Genomic DNA, 21,676 nt, shown 5'->3' on the forward strand with positions numbered 1-21,676 from the left:
TACATAGGCTGAAACAGATATCCTTGGTATTTGGTTTGACACAAAGCTTCCATGCTATTCATTATTACAAACCTTACTGTCAGATAATGAATATAATGTTTATTTTGATCCTTACATTGTTTCATAGCAATTGATGATGTCAAGATTTTGTTCAGGACATCTGGATGGTAAAATTGCTATCCATTTCAGTCCTAATAGCCATTAATTTTTCTACAAACCTTCCATACTTACTCATCTACTATATACTCCACTTCAAAATTTAATGTATGATAAATGCTGTACATCATGATAACATCACAGGTAATAAATACATAACATACAGTAACTGTTTCAATGAACCAAGCAGTGAAATCTGTTACCAGCTATAAATCTCCAGCAATTGAAACATAACATTTACGATAATAATTATATACAACTATTCAATTATACAAGGTTTGTACATATGTCCAAGGCATACATATGATATCACTACTATGAAGCAAAAAAAGCATATTACTAAACATGGTCAAACCTGAGTTAATATACTTAAATAATAAATGAGTCAAGAACATATTCAATTTTTTCTCCACACAAAGGGCAAAAGGGTAGTTTAGAAATATTACGAGCCTTGACAGTACGACAAGAACAAGCAATATTAATATGACTACGTTGGTAAGCCTTAAGACCTCCATTAATTATTTCACTCATATCCTCCAAAACAATGGGATTCTCTGCATAAACGTTGTGTTTGATGAATGGCAGGTTACTAAAAGTGCAGAGAAGAGTTTCCTTAGCAGTAGCCATTTCACCTATGTTTACATTATCTAGCTTTTCTTCATTGGGAAGTTGTCTTGCAGTTTGTTTACCAACTTTGGCTCCAGTACCAAATATGGAGTCAGCCCACCATAAAGCTTTGTCACCAGGATGGTAGTAGACAGTGACATTGTCTACAATGCTCTCAATTCCTGGTACCACCTCTGAGTTTTTAAATACCTCTCGAAAGAATTCTACTTTGACATCTGCATGGGCACATATCAGCTGGCCTATTTTACCCTTGAAATGTGACAAAATTGAGCCAGCAGCTAGTGCAGACCGAGTGAACAGCAAGTTGGCAGCACTGTGTGCAATTATGTGCACCTTTCTGGCACCCTGACACAATAATACCAGAAACTCAAGAAACCTACGCATGGCAACATCTATCTGATCCTTATCTTGGAAGTAGCGCAGTGGACTTTCGAGGGAAGGCCAGCTATACACAGCTACTCTCCCACCAAAGCCGATGTCACAAGCAATTTGGGAGGCACGCAAAAGGCATTCTTCCACTGAGTTGTTAAAGCCATGTATGTACAAAAGAATATCTTGGTTTTGATTTTCTGGGGGGGACCGTAATTTATTTTCAAACTGCTTGAGGACTTCCAGGTACTCTTGTTCATCCTTGTTTAAATTTTCAACATTCGCTTTGAGTGCTTTTAGCTGCTCTTCATCAGTGGCTCCAAAAAACTTGTGGGATAAATCTTCCACAAGAGTTTTCTTAATGGCGATGCTGTCTTCTTCCCTACAAATAGTATCTGCCATGTTCTCCAAGCTACTGGAAAGGTAGCGCAAATAACTGGCAAAGCAATCATTGATATTTTCTGCAAGAGACATTTTGAAATCATCCATCTTCATTTCATTTACATAGTTGATACGCATTGGCATCATTTTGGTTTTGCTTGCAAATAGCTTGTACACAAACCCACTTTCACGAGGTAGTTCACCTTTGCTCAAAAACTTTTGGTATGGAATTGAACACTGGGCAATACCAACATGAAGGGCAGGAAACTTGTCTGCATCATTGGAATAGAAGTTGGCAACATTAGTTGACTCTCCCTCCTTTCGTACTGTTCCATAGTGAATCGTTTGATAAAACTCGGCACTTGGTTGACCTTCCAGTCTGTCCAGGCCAGTGATGACAGCTGTTGGCTCTTGATAACATCCTATTTCTCTATTTTCTAAAGCATTCATTTGGTGAATAATTTTTGAACTCCGCAAAGCAGCTTGGAGGTCATTCCAATACATGTCCACCTTCAGCTTGCCAATAGAAGAGTTCTCTCCTTCACATAACAAAACAACAGACTGGTCAGATTCACGCTCAGCCAAAATTCTATATCCCATATTGAATAACTGTGATGAAACTACCGCCATCCATTTTGTTTCTGCCTTTATTATCTTAGCTCCATCAATTGATACAGTGTCAATTACATTCCAGGAAAAGTTGGTATACAGTTGGCTAACAGCTGGTGCATTGTCAATGACAAAGTAAAGCTGGGCAAGAGTACGGATGGCATACTCTCCAGACTGACCTGCTGCTTCTTCTTTTGACTGCATAGTAAACACACATGTTAACAATAACACCAGCAAGCAACAGAACCAAAAAGTAAACAAAGCAATGTAATTTAACACATTCAAAAAAAAAAAAAAACTAGTCTGTACATTTTTTACACAGACCAGAATTCTTGAAAATGATTTATTTGTGCATGGTATAATTAAAATCCATTAATGTAAAAGTTCTAGTTGTGTAGTTACTTATATTTCAAATATTAAATTTTATAGAGCATCACTTTTAATTCACAATCTCATCAACAGTGTATTGGTGAATGAATGCAGTAATGGAAAATCACATAATTCATGTATAAAGTAGTTACAAAACCATTTCTGCCAAGTCACACAGTGCATCTAAATCTCTTGAAAATCATTGAATACATAACTGAAATCAAAGACATGCATGGAATACTGGAAACTGATAGACAACATGCATCCAAAACAATGTGAGATTACATTTGGCACTCTAAATGCTGTTGTAGTACACCTCAACTCTTTCCTCTTAACAGTTACCGGGTGGGGTTGGCAAGATATAGAGAAAATTTGCGTGACCACGAAGTTTATTCATTCAAGAAAAACCTAAATGAAGTACCTCCAACATCTATTGATTGACTATCTTTGTACATTCTGACAAAAAATGTTGACCAGAAACCAGCTTCACAATACTTCCATAGTATAACCCAGCCCATAAGTGTCTTCAGTACAACCTAAAATGCTTCCAGTAGGTTACTACAAATTATTTTGATTCAGTAGAATTTGCTACTGCCTAACTGACTTATAGTTACTTACTAATGTAACTCAATAGCAGCTAAAGCTATGATCTTGATTTTTTTTCATTGTTAGACATTGCTTCAGCTGATTGGCATACCACAGTAAGCACAACGCATGCATCATAGACTAACCTTTGTCCCCATTTCTCTTCGCTTATAGATTCACAGTATTGCAGGGGCGGATCCAGGAGCTGGCAAGGGGAGGGGCACAAATAGGCTAAGTTGTAGGTGGTTGGGGAAGTAGATTCTCTTGTCACAAGTTAGTTGCTGCATTTTTGAAGCACCAAACAATCACCTCTTTATAGTGTCTCACTGTTGAATTTTGCCCTTTGCAGATGGTTGTGAACTCTTAAAAGCTGTTCAAAAGGTTTCGAATGTCTTAAACAACAGCAACACGATAATTATTTTTAGAGGCGCTTAGTACGCACGAAGGTGCTGGGTAACTATTTCACAACTAGTTTGACTGGTTTGCTTTAATTTCAGGTGAAATTCTACCATATTTTCACAAGTTTAATAGCAAAACTGATCTTGGCCTGACAAAGTTCAGTATTTTATTTGGAAGTAGCTATGGCTAGCTTCTCCACAAGGTGAGAGGGGGGGGGGGCATTTGCCCCAAATGCCCCATCCTGGATCCGCCATTGTATTGCATGATGGCTTCTCTACATCTATAATGGGAATTGTGTGTATGTGAATAAATTGATTGCAGAGGTGCTTCTCTTTTCCTTTGTGTTGGAGTAGGGGGGAAGTTTAGGTCTGGCCATGCAAGACTATATGTTCTCCATTTGCAACACTAAGGAACTGGCTGAATATAGCTGAAAACAAAGCACAATTACCACTTCACTTTTCAGCAATTTATAGCTGGGGCGTGTGTTCAGACGAAACCATTAAGTCTGGCGCCATTCTTTCTTTTTATGTGATATGCATGGGTTCACCAGTTATAAACAAAAAGTACACAGGAATTATTAGGAATTTTACATTCTAGTAGGATCACAGAAAAAGTAGTGACACAAGGGAGGTCACCTACCGTATGGCTCCAAAATTTCGTAGTATAAAATTTTCATAAAATCTTCAATTTCTGACAAAAGAAAATTTTCGTAAAAAATATTTTCGTAATTCTTAAGAAACGAAATTCGCGGGAAAAGCTCGATCGCGGCGCCGGCGATTGATTTTCGTGATTTCTTATTGAAGCGCAACCAGCGTGACTCGTGAACACGTTATTACCAGAACAGCATGGCAGCTATTGGAGGACTCTTTGAAACAGTTTTTCACACCTGTGTCAGAGGATACCATGTCTACCAAGATGTATGGGTACCAGCTATAGATGAAATGCTCTCGTGCTGTCGCGAGGTAGGAAATCTTCATGACCCTTTTGCAGTTAAGGTCACGAAAGTTGGCATAACAGTTGGACATTTACCGAAAAAGATCAGCTCTACTTGTTCTCTGTTTATTTTGAATGGTGGATCAATATCTTGCAAAGTTACAGATCCTCACAGAAGATACTCAAGCGACTTGGTGCAAGGTGGCCTTGAAATACGATGCATGATTATACTCCAAGGGCCCAAGGAGCTGATAGACAAGGCCAGGAAATTGCTAGCTATAAGCAGCAAAAGCATTGCTTCAGCAGATGAGAATAAGCCAATATCTAAGAAGGAAACTGACTTGATGATAGATGCTTCAGTAACTCCAGTTGCTCCTGATGCAAAAAGGATCAAGTTGGAGAGTGAAGCAGATCAAAGTGTGTGGGTAACATTTACTGGTACAAGGATACAGCTCTTAGCTGAGGATAAGCGTATAATAGTGGGACAAGAGAGGCTGAGCGACCGTCACATTAACTTTGCACAAGCTTTGCTGAGGGCCCAGTTTCCATCTAGTGATGGATTACAGAACACACTTTTGCAGGGTCGATTGAGGTTTTCTGTAACCAGCAAGATTGTTCAAATATTGTACATCCGTAGTAACCATTGGGTGGTAATTTCCAATGTCCAGTGCAATGGTAACAATCTGAATGTGTATGACACTGTTTATAATGACATAGACAGCTCAACTCTGGATTTGATCAACTCCATGTTTGAAGAAAATGTAACTTTCAGCATTGTGGAACAACTAGAGAAACAACAAGGAGACGTTGATTGCGGTGTGTTTAGTATAGCCATTGCCACTTCCTTGCTACATGGATTAACTCCTACACAATACAGCCAGTCACTATTGCGTCACCACTTGGTCCATTGCTTGGAGGCTAAAAGCATGCAACCATTCCCATAGTTTATAATTACAGTGTATGCATTAGTGTAATTGACATTTTTATTATTATTGCAATTGTAATAGACAAATAAATTGGATATACAATTTACTATACAATCACAGTGTATTAAATCAACTTCAAAATTCATTTAGCAAGAAAATCAGTAATGCCAACATGCTTGAATCCATTTCTGATTATATCTGGATGAGCTACAAGATAATCATACAGACTGATCATCCACTTGGCAGCAATAGGTTTGACAATTGTAAGTCGCATATCCACTGGCTCTAGCTCTTTGCTGGTATCTTTTTGAGCTACAATGTTATCAGCGTACCAATTCTCAAATTTCTTGCGAAGGAACTGCTTTGCCGCTCTATTTACACTAACATCCAGTGGCTGCAGGCGGTCAGTGCAATTTGGTGGAACAATGACATAAAATAAGTGATGGCTTTGTAACAAGTTCAGTACTCGGCTAGTTGTTTGTCCTTTAAATTCATCTAAGATGACTACTCCACTGTGCTTTGAGTCCAGTCCCAATTGCCTTCTCTTTTCAACCATGTAGGGAACAATCACTGCCTCAATATAAGAAATCATAGTTTCCTCGTTACACCAATGATTTGCTGTATGGGTAACATGAAAGCCGTCTGGGAAATCAACAGATGGATGGCACCTGGTTGTTTTGCCCTCATACACTAGTTGTACAGGTAAGAAATTTCCACTCAGTGATGCAGCAAATGTGGCCGTAATTTGACGTTTGTCATCAATACCTGCCACCTCTACCCGTTTCGACCCCTCTTTTGCCATCGTCCAGTTGGACACAGGGATATATTTAATGGCTGTTTGGTCCCAGTTAACAATCATCTCATCTGGGACATCCTCCATAGTCACCACTGCCATTATGTCCATCAAATATTGTGACTTCAATTCTTCGAAGTTTGAAGGAGTGAACTGAGGTTTCTTTGTTGTTGCCTTTCTCTTCACAAAATTCAATGAAGACAAAAAATACTTAGCCCAGCTTTTTTTAAGCACAACATAGCCTCCATTACATTCTAGTAATGCTGGATTTACCTTCTTAACAATACCTAGACCGGCTGCAATAACAATTGCTGTATTGATTATTCCTCCTGCGTCCCGTATGGCATGGATATACTTGGCAAGGTGTGAAGTTTGCCAAGTATATCCTTTTGGAAGCATTGATGGCCTTCCTCTTTTCTTTTCTTCAATCGTCGTGACCGTTTCGTGGAATGTTCGAGTTAAGGCAGCTACAGCATTCTTCCACTTGCACACAGTTGTGTACCTTAAATCGGGAAATTCTTTTTCAAAATGGTGAATTGCTGCACTCGTTCCATTCGCTGCTGCATAATTTCCTATCCTTGCCTTGTCCTTTCCGCTGTATTTCTGGTAGGTTCCTCTCTTCTTCACTCCCTTTTCGTCTTCAGAATGTTTTAGGCACTTCATAACCTCTTTATTAGCTGCAGTAATGGCAGTAGCTGGCACTTCTTTCGACAACGGTCCAGTTGGAGAAGGTAACACTGAATCACGCTTAAAATAATGGTAAAGGCTCTTCATTCTGCTCACAACATGTCGCCTCGTGTGGCTACCGAAATATCTTAAAATTTCGTAAAAATTTTTTTCGTAATGTTGCAATGATTACGAAAATTACGAAAATTTTATTCTACGAAAATTAGGAGCTATACGGTATACCTGAAAATGCAAGTGTAGGTGATTTTCCTTGTTCCACTACTTTTTTATTTCCTAATTGAACATAAAGTTTCTAATTTTTTCATACAGTATCAAAGCTTATGTATAGCAACCATGCATGGAATGCATGCAGAGAATAAATCTAACTACTGTGTAGAGATGGTAGTAGTATAAGATTTTTGCAAAGAAAGTACTTGGTTTTGTATACCATATTGTGTCAAATTCAAATTTTTGCTGTTCTGAAATAAATACAGAGTATGTGGTCCTGGAGGTAGAGAGCACTACAGTAAAATTAAACAGTCACAAATAAACACCCAGCTAGTGTTGCCATAGTTTCAAACTATGCAGTGCTAATAATGGAGAAGCAAAGAGTGTTCCTTTTAGCTGAAGAAAACCAGCTAATGTGTGTGCAGTATGGAAGGGAATATGTGAATGTTGGTCTTGTATGGTTGCCATGATGAAAAATGGCTACATAACTGGAGACAATGCTGTGCACACATTATAACTAGGATGTATTCAACAGTGTACTAGTAGCAAATTATCTACAATGAGCAATAAATGTAACACAGCAGCAAACTATAATTATTATCTACTGAATTCTTATATATTCATACAGCAGCATATTGGTAGTAAGTTTCTGCATAGGTAGTGCACTGTCTAGAGTAATATTATAATGGTACACCTCATGAAAATTATCACTGCAAAGCTACCTATTGTCTCAACTTACCAAGAAGTAATATGCAGTACTACTGCTCTGTATGATTAGTGTAAGTTTATATGCAGCTAAGGTTTCCAATGTAAGAAAATTGACACCTTCAAAATAATGTACTATCTGCTGTTAGATGTTGAACTAGAGGTAGGTTACCCGTTGCTGCACTATGTAAGGGCTCCAAAAATGGAGTTTCGTCTATGGACACTAAACAAATGACATAGCCAAAACTTCCTCACATCGTCTCCGAAGTCACATACAAAGTATGAAGTTGCTAACCATCTGGGCAAGCTAGAAACTGGGAAAAAATTGAAAATAATACCTTGACTACATAACTTGCCTACACAACTGCTTAAAGAAATCTTAGAACTGTAAGATCCATAAAGAATACCTTACAACAAGATTATTGTCATCAGGAGCTATAAAAATAAAACCAAAAGGTGCTTAGGCAGTCAACTTCAGGCTCACATGGGCAGCATTATGCTCTTATACACAAATCGGTACAATTTCGACTGTGTATCGTTAGTGACCGAGCCTGATTGTCTCAACACTTTTGGTACTCTTCTCCTTAAGACGATAATCTTACTCCTAGCTATAGTTTAAGACAGGCTGTAGGACCGGGTGTCCTCACTTGTGCTGTAAAGCCTTAATCATACAGTACGATAGTAACTGTATAGTAGGGACCACAAAGCAGTAGGCGTGGCCCACGAAATAACATCACCCAAAAACCAGCCTCGATTTTCCCTGACGACAATGGGGCAGTATTGGTGAGGTAAAACTAAGCCCAAACAAACTTTCAGATCGACCTGAAACGCTTTCAACAAGTTGCTACGGAATTTTAATTTTTTTATTCGACGGAATTTTCTACTGACTGAGTAAGTAGGTAACTGACTGATGCCTTCAGACAAGCGTAACTCGATATCGGCTAAGGCTACGGGCTTGATTTTTTTCACTGTTTAACGTCGCTTCGGCCCGACAGGTGCCTTTTGGCATACCGCAGTACGTACAATGCATTCTTCATGGACTTACCAGTGTCCTCTTTTGTGTCCCATTCATCTTTGCTGACAGGGAAAGATGTCGATTTGGCATGAGCACGTGATGGCTTCCCTTCTAAACGGAAATCGTCCGTATTTTTCATAGTGGCTATTTTGATTGCAGAGATGCTTTTCAAACAGTTCTTGGTTCGTATTGTTGTGTAACAGGTTGAACATAGCCGACAGCTAAGCGTAATGGATACTTCACTTTTCAGACGATAATTAATAAAATTGGGGTGCGGCACCATTTCTTTTGGTATGCGTAGATTGTAAAGATGCTTCTGGAAAAGTTCTTGATTCGAAATGCTGTGTAACAGGTTGAACATAGCTGACAATGGATACTTCACTTTTCAGACTACAATTGATATAGCTGGGGTGCACGGTGCCATTTCAGATGCAGTATGTGTGGGTTCACCAGTCATAATAAAAAAAAAAGTTAACAAACAAGTACATGAAAAAATTTGGAATTTTCAACTAGAGTAGGGACCATAGCACATCGATAAAAAGTACTGAAACAAGTTGCAGTAGTCCATGATATTAAATCACAGTAAAACAATTAGAAGTGTTATATCCCTACTGTGCTCAAGATACCATAACGGAAATGCACAGTAGGGATATAACACTTCTAATTGTTTTACTGTGATTTAATATCATGGACTACTGCAACTTGTTTCAGTACTTTTTATCGATGTGCTATGGTCCCTACTCTAGTTGAAAACTCAAAATTTTTTCGTGTACTTGTAAATAAATGAATTTTACAGTCGTTTACTTTCTATTTTTAAGCAGTTGAGTTGTAGTCAAGGTGTGATTTTTGGTGATCTTCGTCCTAATTTGGGCTCACCCACATGGTTAGCAGTGCTCAGTTTTAACCATACTTTGTATGTGCCTTCTTTGTCAATGGATTTACCACTGCGATGTGAAGAAGTTGTGTTAGATGAAAACCAGTTTTTTGGACCAAAAATTATGCTCAAATGATGCAACAACAGGAAACCTACCTCACCAATCAAATTACCAATACTTTTAGGTACAGAGAAGAATCTGGCATTGTGATAAAAGGTCAACACTAGTGAGAGTTACAGCTCATAATCTTGGAATATGCAGATATTTTGATCAATTTTTATTCCAAGAAGGCAATGGAATTTATCACCACTGCAGCTGCATTCAAGTGAGAGTTATAGAGAGAAAACCATCATTATTGATGAATAAAATATAGTGGAGATACAAAAAATACCTAGTAAGTAAGCCCTCGGACACACATGGCCACGGATGGGGCAATAAAATGTCACAAAAGTAAGTGTGGCTAGGAAAAAAACAGCGATAAAATAATTTAACTACAATAAATGAGAGAATTAAAGCAGTCAACGTTCAAGATTCCCATGACCATTCTGGGCACTCTCTTGCTATGAAAATTCTTAAGAAATTGAAACACCAGCAGCTAAGTCAAAAATCCATCTGCGGGTTGATTTAGTGACCTTGATCTCGTTTTGAATATAGTTAGCACAGTTCTGAAAAGATGACAAAGATGATGGCAGGTAATGCAGCGACAGATCCAGGAGCTGGCAAGGGAAGGGGCAAACAGGCTAAGTTGTAGGTGGTTGGGGAGAGCCGAGAGGGAAAGCAGATTTATTAGTTGCTGTATTTTTGAAGCAGCAGATAATTACCTTTTAGTAGTGTCTCAATGTTGATTTTCGCCATTATGGCCTTTGCAAATAGTTAAGGCTGTTTTTAAAAGGCTATGAATATCTTAAACACCAAGCAACATAATTATTTTTAGAGGTGCTTAGCACGCATGAAGGTGCTGGGTAACAGTTTGACAGCTGATTTGATTTCAGGTAAATTTGACTTTGATTTTTAAAATTTTGGCATGACAAGGTTTAGTATTTCAATCAAAAGAAGTCAAGTATGGTTTCTTCACAAAAGTGGAGGAGGGGACTGTAGCTCTTGTCTCTTCTCTTGTTTTTGAACTCTGGCAGACTTGAGATGTTTTTCTGAATCTAAGGGATATGTCAGTTATAACAAGGAAGTAGTCCTAGTCTCACATAGCCAGACTACTTTTTTAAACCAGAAATTGTTTTCGTAAAAGTGAGTGTGTGTACCTATCTACCTATCTATGTTTGTCTATACGCACCCATGTGAGCAAAATCATTAAATGGTAAAAGCAGCTTTTACGTGAGAAATAAAGCAAAATAAAGGCTGTACTAAACTTCCGCACAGGTAAACTTTGCTCTGGGGTGGTTTCTTTTTGGCGGTCTGAAATACGGGCTTTGTGAATTACCTTCCCTTTGGGTTTTACAGGCGTTTAACAATTGAGAAACAACAGTGCTAGCCTCGCAGGCTACTAGGAATAGTCTATCCCTTCGAGTTGGGAAGGGGTGTATCCCTACGTACAGAATGAAAATGAAGAGCAACTCTGAGGTTTTGTCGAGAGAATTTGTGGGAAAAAAACGCAATAGTCAAACTATAAAACGGTTTAGAAGATACTTCATGTTGTTAAAAGTGGAAACGATTCCTTAGCAATGCATAGCAATGTAATTGAAGAATTACAAAAATTTCATGAATTACAAAATTCCGAGAATTACAATAAATTAATTATGTATTATTGCACAACCAAAACCTATTGGTTAAATTCCAGATGAGTTAGCTAGCTACATGGCGACTGGTTTTTAGTAGCACAACATCAACTTGTTCTTTTGTTAATGGGAAGGGAGGAAAAGGGTCTGGTCCAGTTCAAATACACATACTTGTTCTGGACACTATTGATTGATTGATAATTGCACTCACAACATTTGGACTAGTTGTTTTTTCCACATGCATGTGCTGGTGTGTTACATATACAACACTATACAGCTACAAATACATACACATAATACACTACTTGAGACAAACATTTCACCACAGTTACTCTATTATTTAAGATAGTTGTACAAGTCATGATGCCCTCTATTAGGTATGCCAAAATTTGTGCGGTCACGCGAAGTGTCACGGTGATCACACATGTATGGACGCACACATCCCAGCTACTAAACTTACATGACTCATTTAGTATATCAGGTTTGCGCTACCTCTCTGAACAACCCGAAACTTTCCTTGAAAGCGTGTGTCTCGGCTAGAGTAGACGAGCAGTGGGTAGACGAGTCACAAAACACAGGCGCTAGTATTGGAATGAACCATTGATAAGCTCATCTACTAAATTGTGTCGTCATCACAGTGCTCCCGCGCATGCGCAACTGATGTGCATAATGCAGCTGTAAACTAGAATTCAGCGCTTACAAGTTATACTGGTCACTTTTCAATGGACACGGGGCCTGCAAAAAGTCGTAATGGTGACACAGGGCCGCCTGAAAAGACTGCCCGCCGCCTTGCTGGTGACAACGAGGTCAACTTAACATTGCCTCGGGAAAATGACGACGGAGAAGAGTGGGAAGATGTCGCCACAGGGTTGCAACCAGTTGTAGTCGAGCCGAAGATTGATGTAAACACACTTAAGAATGAAATATTGACGGATGGTATGCAGGTTGGCTATTAATTGTTGTATAGCATAGCTGTAGCTATTCATGATGTGAATGATTGTTTTTTCACCAATCATTACTGCCTTAGTCTTGCGTGGCCTTCCGCCGACTATCATTCAAAAAAGGGGGGGGGGGGGGAGTGATCAACTATATTTTGCTTCATTGACGCTTGGCCTTTGTTCTGTCATTTATGCCACATATGTATACATACATGCATGATGCAAGACATGTAGCATTGACCATCTGAAATTGTTAGCTACTGATATAATGCTGAACGTCTTGATTTCATGCTTATATCAGGTAACTAACAATTTCAGATGGCAATGAACTGCATGATTACATGTCACTTCATGTTTTATATGAAAAAAAACAAAAAAAACAATGGCAATCAAAAAGCTTGGCAAATAGCTATTTGGTGAGCCTTTTTTTGTAGATTTGGTTGCTGCACTATTTTCACCTATTTGTATGTATACACATGTTGACATGTTAAAGAGAAGGCCAAAAGGGTTAGCTATCACATAACTTGTGTGCATAATAAATGTGACCAGATTTTTTTGCAAAACCAATCCAATCGAACATCAGGCAGAATCAAACAGTGGGTAGGTAGCTACACTACCATACTATTGATTTTTAAGCCTCAGCATTACTCAAACTCGGTTTTAAGAGCCATGTTTTCTGGATGGTGTGGTAAGCTCAAATCACTTGTGTATGACTTTGGTATATAAGTAAGAGAATCAGTAGTGCACTGGTGGATGGCCTGTTGCAGTTAGCCAAATGTTTTCTGTGTTGATTCTGCTGTATATCAGCCAATGAGGAGCAAGTACAGCCCTGAAATCTCTGTAATCTCCTTTCTGGACTTTAATCGTGGTGCCCCTTTATTTTGAACTCTATCCCATTTTGAATACTTGTGATGGCAGTTTGCTAGTCCATGCAACTCATCAAATTTCTATCTTACTTGGTGAGAAGCAGCTATACAAGAGCTGGAAATGCTTTAAAAGATAATAAACTGATACATCTCTGGTGTGAATTTCATATGTGTGTTCACTACTCTTGGCAAGTTATAGCAACTTTAATTCTTTAAAACTGTTTATCTCGAAACTACTGATGTTCAATTTGGATCGGTTTTCCAAAATCCAGAACCTGTGTTTTGTCATTTTAACAATACTGTGTACACCTGGGGTGATCTGATGTAGCTAGATATAATAACACATGATAACACATGGTATGTATAGGCTGCTGCTAGTGGAAATGTTGAAGCACTTCAGGAGTTGATTTTGAAATTTGGCAAAGTTCACATCCCCAATGATACTCTGATCAACATGTACAATTTACTTGGCTATACCATGTTACACTATGCAGTCATGTACAAGAGGATGAATTGTATTGAAGCCTTGATTGAGCTAGGAGCAGGTACGTTAGGCAGATGTTAGGCATGCAGCAAATGTGATCAGGCAGCCATGCATGAGATTTTGTACCTATATACAATCATTCTTTTAACAAGAAAATTTGTGCTGTGCTTTATGACTCCATTATAACAGGTGCTGTACAGCATAACTAATTTGTACCAGTAACTTAATTGTGGTACATGATGTAGTAGTGATATTACAAGGGTGTGTGTGAATTATGTAGATATTGAACGCCCCACTAATCTTGAGTCAAGGGATACTCCTCTACTTCTTGCAATAAGGTTTCTAAATTCATTTCCCCCAAGTTTTAGAGAAGAAGACAAAAAGACTCTACAGAAATCCAAGATGGAAACTGTTAAGTTTTTGATTGCTCAAGGTTGCAAAATAAACAGTGCAAATAAAGCCAATGAATCACCAATTGTTCTTGCAACGAAACTGCAGAATGTTGAGCTGGTTGAAGAATTGGTGAAAAGGTCAGAATTAGATGTCAACACTAGAAGTCACAAGGGGAAGACACCACTACACATGGTAGCAGCTACCGATGATCATAAAATTGCACTAGTCCTGTTACGTCATGGTGCTGATGTTCACCTTAAGGACACTAGTGGATCAACTCCATTACATATTGCATGTTACCAAGGAAGTACCAGTATTGTTGAGCTGATTTTCAGGGAGCGACCACAGAGTAATGATGTTCTACTGACTCAGGCTGACAGAGCTGGCAATATTCCACTGATGATAGCAAAGAAGTCTCCCAACAACAGTGCTGCCATTATCAACTTCTTGATTTCATATGACGTGGACTTGCAGCATACAAATGAACTGAGTGAGACACTACTCCATATGTTTGGTCCTACTGATAATGCAGAGTCAAGTATGATCATTACTAAAAGGGAACCTTCCCTTTTAAGTTGTCGTAATATTAACCGTCAGACACCTCTACACGTTGCAGCTATGATGGGACACAAGGAGAGTTTGCTTGTGTTTATTCGAAAGTAAGAAATATAGTTGCACAAATGAATTTGATTACTGTTATTGTCTTTTTTTCTGAGTTCACCTGCAGAAGATATATATTTAAGAGCCAAATTTAGTGTCAATATATATGTAGCTAGTATAGCACTAGAATTGCCAGAACAATGTCTCCTTGCATAATTGGACTGGGCTTGTTATTGGAATGCACAGAGAGTGACCACAATATAATAGTTCTTATACAGTCCGTAGCTATATATTATTTGGGATGTGCAGACTAATGCATATAATTTGTACATATGCTATAGTGGAGCTGACATTACTGCAAGAGATAATGATGAAATGATGCCTCTCATGTTGGCAATCCAAGCTGGAAATATTGAAATCATTTCTGTGATGCTTGACTTGTGATGTGACATCCATGCTGAAGCTAAAAATGAGAAATCCATTATCACATGGGCAATAGAAAAAGAGTACACATCATTGGTGAAGGTATTATTGTCATTATTATAATTTTCAATACATTCCAATCCAACACATTGCTACAATTTTTATTTAGTAACGTTTTGCAGCACAAGTGCTGAAGGCAATGTTTCTGTTTAGGCTCTTATTGACAGAGGCCAGGAAGCTGCTACACAATTTGTGGATGATGAAGAAAATACATTTTTGCATGTTGCAGCAAAGTCGGGTTCTTTGAGAACTATACAGGTGTGAATAAACGTTCAATAATGTCTCACTTTATATTTGATACAGGTCTTACTAGGAAGTTTGGTAACTGAAGGGCTAGTATACTCTGAAAATAAAGAGCAGCATACTCCGCTACATGTTGCTGCAAAATATGGCAACCTCCAGTAAGGCTAATCAACATGATATATTAGCACTGGTGAATATGTGCATTTTATTAAGGTGTCTTAAAGAGCTAATTGATGGTGATGCTGACATCGCTAAAGTGGACAAAGAAGATAATAATGCTCTACACATTGCCTGTATCCATGGACAGCTTGATGTTGTTCAGTTCCTTCTACAAAGTGGATTGTCGCCAGAGCTCAGGTACATATTAATATATCAATCTATGTCATCACATTACTGATGCTAATCTTGTTCCTTCACTATGTAGTAATGGAAAGTTAGGTACACCATTGTCATGTGCTGCCTATCATGGTCATGATCACATTGTGAGCTTCTTACTTGGTCGAGATGCATCTTGTAATGGAAGCTATACTGATATAAAAGTACAAAAACTTAAGCCTATGTGTAAAGTAACTGCATGTGTTACAATTTTGTATTGCTGTGTGCGTATGCATGCATGTGCACACATTCATTCAATCTTTACAATTATTATCATACTCTCACTTATTTATTAAGGGTGAAGACTACATATGGGTAACCAGTTATTATTAATTATATTGGACTAGTTTTTTATTATCATGATAGTCTCATTTAGTATCATCAAATTTATACAGGTTTCTCCTCTTTTGCTTGCAACACAACAAGGCCACATTAAAGTTGTGAAAATTTTACTAGACTATCCTAGAATTGATGTGACACTGACCAATAAGGCAGGCTATAATGCATTAGCTGAAGCCATTGTGAAAGGTTACAAGTAAGTAATGCGTAGCTGCACTACGTACCATTACGTATGCAAATTTTACACACAGGGAGATTGCTTTAACAATTATTATTAGTGATCACTGGGACAAAGCCATGAGAATGTGCACTGGGAATAACATGACTCCAATGAGACTGCTCATCATGCATATGCCAGGTATGTTGTTGTTTGTGTGTGTGTGTGTGTGTGTGTGTGTGTGTGTGTGTGTGTGTGTGTGTGTGTGTGTGTGTGTGTGTGTGTGTGTGTGTGTGTGTGTGTGTGTGTGTGTGTGTGTGTGTGTGTGTGTGTGTGTGTGTGTGTGTGTGTGTGTGTGTGTGTGTGTGTGTGTGTGTGTGTGTGTGTGTGTGTGTGTGTGTGTGTGTGTGTGTGTGTGTGTACATGTGTGGAATTAGATATTGCTTTTACTAACAGATTTGGCCCAAATCATCTTGGACAAGTGTATAGTAGCTAGTGAAGAAGAGACTGGTGGTGAAATCACACACATAACATACAACTACGAATTCATTGACGACTTTGATGATCCAGAGCTGGGGGTAGTAGAAAAATTCCTGTTAGAAAAGGCATTAGCATTTAAATCTGAACACCAAGAAGGTGATATTCCTCTGGCAGCAATTCAACAGAATGATGTATCTATGTTTGAACACCCAACAATTTTACAAGTGCACTCCAGATGGGGACCAAATGTTTACAATAAGGACAGTCATACTATGGCATTAATGGTAATAAAGTCACTTATAAAAAGTGTTTAACTTATAAAGCTTCTAAAAATGACTCTTTTAGGTCAAGTCTGAGAGAATCGAGCTACTGCAACATCCTCTAGTAGCTGAGTTATTGAATCACAAATGGAACAAAATAACTCTACCATCACTACTGATATCTATGGGGTTATATGTTGTGTTCCTGGGCTTCCTCACCTCCTATGTGTTGTTACTGCCTAACCCAAGAGGTAGTGTCTGCAGTAAAAGAAGTAAGAGTTTGTATTAATAGTGTCAAAACATCAAGTAGCTATTTCTATCACAATTAACTATAGCTACTGAGATGAAATTTAATCAAATATTGTGGTCATATTGTTAAACTGACAACTATAAAATAACTGATAGCCATTTGATTAAAATAAAATTAAAAAAATTGTAATACATTGTGGCTTGTAATCTCTAAATATGTATGGAGGTACGTAGCTAACAGTTAAAACTACATGGTTTGGGGGGGGGGACACAAAAAGTATATCCAGAGGACATTTTTTGGGAATATTATTTCCTTTTTGTGAGTTTGATTTGGCAAAGTTGGCATGCCCCACTAGCAAAATAGAACATGCTTGTTAGCTAATGGTGTATAATGTTTGTATGTATTCTTTTATTTGCTAATAGATCTGACTGATGACTGCCCTGGTAAGTTGCTGTACTGCACAACTTACTGATATTGTCTTACTATGTCACGGCTATATAGGGAGGCTATAGTGTTGTAGATGTATTCTTTCAAAACACTATCACTGAACTTTGGTGAATTTATAGTTTTTAGGAATTATATATATTAGGAAGGGTAATACCAGTACATGCATGCCTTAAATGATCAGTAAACAATTACACAAAATTCCTGCTGACCTAGATTTTTGCATGTCCTCCACACACTTAGTGTTATAGTTCACTAATAAACATACAAGCTGCTATTTTAGCCACAGGAACCATATGTGTATATATTCATCATTTCCTTTTACATGCAGAATATTCATCTTCTAAAAGAAGTTTCCTTGGCTCAGCTACAGTATTCCTGGTGTTGTTTTGTGTTGTGAATTTAGCACTGGAAGGATTGCAGATTTTTAACAGAAGACTGGAGTATCTAAAGGAGTGGCGGAATTATATGGAGATTGGTCTTTCAGTTTTAACAATTGGCTTTGTCCTCAGCATTCGAGTTCATGATTGTTTTTGTCCAAGTAGCTCTCAGTGGCAACTGGGATGTGTGGTGATATTCTTAGCCTGGTTTGATTTTGTTCTATTGATGCGGAATGTACCATTTGCCGCAATACCAATTAACATGCTGCTTAGCATCACACGCTCCTTCCTACAAGTGATTGCTCTTCCTGTGCTTTTAATTATCTCATTTGGAATTCCTTTATTTCTATTATTCCATGAACCAGTAAGTTGTAGCTATTTATTCTGGTCTTGCAGTGTGACTGGTATTCCAAAGCCGATCAACTGTGTTATTGCTATGTAGCTGTTACACATAAAGACATATAGACAAATGTGTAACACTGGCCACCAAATAAGATAAATAATGTCAACTGCTTTTTGCATTATATTCTTTACTAGTTTAGTGCTACTGTTTTTTAGTGCAGATGATTCTGCCAAATTAAACTATGCAGCTATGTTGTATGCTATGCTTGTGTAGGGGTCTGGTGATTCATTTGAATCAGTTGGTATAACGTTTCTCAAGTCTATTGTGATGACAACTGGGGAATATGACTTTGAGGATAATCTTGTAGATCGAGATGTGTTTTACCCTTTCTTATACTACTTCTGGATCGTGTTTGTCATCATAATGCCAGTACTGTTCAATAACCTACTGGTGAGTTATGGTGATGCTGCTAAGTTATAACTCAATGATGTGATTTATTCACAGGTTGGCTTGGCTGTTGGAGATACCCAAGTAGAGTTGGAAAAGGCAACTCTCACAAAACTTTCACTGCAGGTATTATTTCTGTACATTATGCTGTATTGGAGTAATATACATATAGCTGTACTTAAATTCCAGTGCATACATCATGTGCAGGTGTCAGAGTGTCATGCTGGGTGATAACTACCATGCAGCTAGACAGAATGGCTCTGTTACTGTGCGATAAGTTAGTTATCACCCAACTGTAGCAGCGTCACTCAGACTAGTTTGTGACATCATAACAACCATGAATGGTATTGTTTTCCAGTGGAGCAAATAGCCAAATATGGAAATGTTAGAAGAAAAACACACCAGTACAGCACTTACACCTGCTATAATCTCGTTAATCTTTTACACAGTGACATTATAGTAATGCAATGGTTTAAACAAATTTCAAGAAGTCTGTGTTGATTTTCATTCTGGTAACCAGTCCCAACAGTCACTAGTACGGTGAAGAATCTACTAACCTCTGGCTCCATCATTCTATCTCAGATTAATGCTAGCCAATTGCCAGTGTTTTTAGCCTGTGACAGCACTCCATGAACTGGCCAGACAAAGGCAAATCATACCTGGACTGGCTATACTTTGTAAAATTGTCCATAGCTACTTTATTATCTCTCTGGTAGCAATCCCTACAGAATTTGGACAAAATCTTGAACACATGTACTGACAGGAAATTACTTCAGTATCCATAAACTCCAGGATTTTATCTCATATACTTGGTTGAATGATGCCATTATTGTTATCTCGGTTCTGCCTCAGACTTGTGTAATAACAATGATATTGTCCTTAATTGTAATGAGAAATAACTGCACCTTATAGCTTTGTCAAATTTGGTAGTAAAGTTATGAATATTGATGGTACTAATTGATAATTAAAATACCTCATAATATTGTGCACATCAACAATATGCAGGTTCTTATAGCTCTTGAGATTGAGGAAAGATTACCATCAGTGCGGCTCTACTTTTCTGAAAAGTTCCAAGTTGTGAAAAGGAATCACAAACATATATCAAAGATACCATTCCTGTCAGGAATCTCTTTTGATCACAAAGTGAAAGCAGTTCACGACTCAAATGAAACACAGTCAAACTTGATTGAAGAATACCAGGTATGTAGTTTGCTGTGTGGTGCATGCAGCCATACTTGATTACATGCATCCAGCTATTAAGTTGCTGTTCGAACTTAGGTCCACTTATCTTAACAATTTTCTACTTATCTTTTGTTGCTGTTGTTTTTAGTAGAACTGTGGTGGTATAGTGTATATACTTGTAGCTAATCCAACCCTACATCACAGCATCCTGGTCCCTCCAGATACCTATCACATATGTACTGTCATGTAAAATAACATTATCTGTATAATTCCCATGTGCTGCCAAAAGTGTCTTTAAAGTATATTGGAAAATTTCACTGTTTAAATAGACCAAAAAATTTAATGCTAAACTTTTAGTATGTAATAAATATGTTATATACAATATATCTCATTTTGACCATTTATTTTGTTTGTAGAAAAAGAATCCATTGGAAGAGATTAGGGAAAGGCTCAAGCAGCAAGACAATGAATTGCACCTCCTCAAAGAGATGGTTGAAAAGGGGTTCAAGGCAAACAAAACATTAACAGCCCAGCCACTGATAGAAAGATCTACCAGTGGTCTAGTGGCTGTGACGGAAGAAGGTGAAGTGAACAAGAGTGAGATTACACCCGGTCAAAATGGTAACACAGATACCACTGTCAACCAAGGTCCTGAATTGCCATTACCAGTGCCAGATCTTCTTTAAGTTGCTTACAAAACGAAATATGTTTTGTAACATTGTCAATCACTACACTACATACTTTGCATATTACATTACACTATTCTATTTGAACAATGCATCAATTACAAACACGTATATCATTTTAGCTTGATTTATCTTTTGTACACATGCATGTACCATCTGTAATGTGGTTTCAAGTTTTCTTTAACTGTGTGCTCAGTGCATGTGTATGTGCAATATATAGCAAATGATGTGTGTATGCACACACGTGTGTGAGAGTGAGTATGTGAGAGAGTGTGTGTGTTCGATGCCTGGATATGCCAATCTGGTATTGTTGTTGTTTTTACTCACATTGCTCAGTCTACCCAGGGAACCAGGTGGCCTGGTGTCATCTGGGGAAGCAGTCCACCCTGCTGTAACATCAATGCATGTGTACCTGGAAGCAAATGCCTTGTCTCATTTAGTGGTGTTGGGGTAGTTGTGGAACTTTGGGTTCCGCAACCTCTCTCCATGAGACCTGGACAGTCCTCCTGTGGGCTGTATACTAACCCTCAGGATTTGCCTGTACAAGGCTCAAGCACCTGAGTGGTGCACAAGCATCCTGGTGCTGGTTTCCTGGGCAGCAATAGTTTTGCATGGCTGCTGTAGGCTTTTGTTTTGCTTGTGTGTGTGTCACGCGTGTGTGTGAGTGTTTTAGACTTAATATGACTCGTTACCTAGTACTGCATTGTGACTAATTCTTGCCAAGTATGGAGTGCCTAATGTTCTGATCTGTCTGATCATGAGAGCATGCTAGCTGGAATTTCAATGGCTTGAGACAGGAATGTGTTCTTGCTCCTACTCTCTTTATCTTGTTTTGTAATGTGCTGATATGGTGATGGTGGCAGCATTGTGCACAACTTGGGGCCTATAAATGTGGATGTAAGGTAGTAGGTGAGAGGACTAGAGCACCATCCATATCTTGGTTGACTGAGCTGAGCTTTG

The 21,676-nt window shown here is 38.3% G+C and overlaps 2 protein-coding genes across 2 annotated transcripts; one reads left to right on the top strand and one right to left on the bottom strand.

The window, feature by feature from the left end:
* Positions 1-387: 387 nt before the first annotated feature.
* LOC136243677 (uncharacterized) lies at positions 388-11,970 on the bottom strand. Its single transcript, XM_066035217.1, has 2 exons — positions 11,827-11,970; positions 388-2,340 (listed from the first exon to the last, which is right to left on the bottom strand). Exons 1-2 carry the CDS (start codon positions 11,833-11,835, stop codon positions 526-528), a joined length of 1,824 nt encoding a protein of 607 aa, XP_065891289.1. The 5' UTR covers positions 11,836-11,970; the 3' UTR covers positions 388-525.
* Positions 11,971-12,048: 78 nt separating this feature from the next.
* LOC136243433 (transient receptor potential cation channel subfamily A member 1-like) lies at positions 12,049-20,899 on the top strand. Its single transcript, XM_066034939.1, has 19 exons — positions 12,049-12,310; positions 13,538-13,715; positions 13,935-14,706; positions 14,989-15,073; positions 15,122-15,172; positions 15,284-15,388; positions 15,434-15,531; positions 15,587-15,730; positions 15,798-15,912; positions 16,144-16,283; positions 16,339-16,445; positions 16,701-17,008; positions 17,070-17,256; positions 17,657-17,677; positions 18,010-18,422; positions 18,675-18,851; positions 18,906-18,974; positions 19,854-20,048; positions 20,447-20,899. The coding sequence occupies exons 1-19, from the start codon at positions 12,089-12,091 to the stop codon at positions 20,714-20,716; spliced, it is 3,657 nt and encodes a 1,218-aa protein (XP_065891011.1). The 5' UTR covers positions 12,049-12,088; the 3' UTR covers positions 20,717-20,899.
* Positions 20,900-21,676: the final 777 nt, after the last annotated feature.

The sequence above is a fragment of the Dysidea avara genome, chromosome 13 (genome assembly GCF_963678975.1).
Source record: "Dysidea avara chromosome 13, odDysAvar1.4, whole genome shotgun sequence".
Lineage (NCBI taxonomy): Eukaryota > Metazoa > Porifera > Demospongiae > Dictyoceratida > Dysideidae > Dysidea > Dysidea avara.

Excerpts from the sequence above, each read along its gene's own strand:
- LOC136243433 (XM_066034939.1), top strand. The coding sequence starts at position 12,089 with ATGGACACGGGGCCTGCAAAAAGTCGTAATGGTGACACAGGGCCGCCT. Across the intron at positions 13,716-13,934 it reads CTTGATTGAGCTAGGAGCAG|ATATTGAACGCCCCACTAAT; the intron begins GTACGTTAGGCA and ends TGAATTATGTAG. Across the intron at positions 15,913-16,143 it reads GAAGCTATACTGATATAAAA|GTTTCTCCTCTTTTGCTTGC; the intron begins GTACAAAAACTT and ends AAATTTATACAG.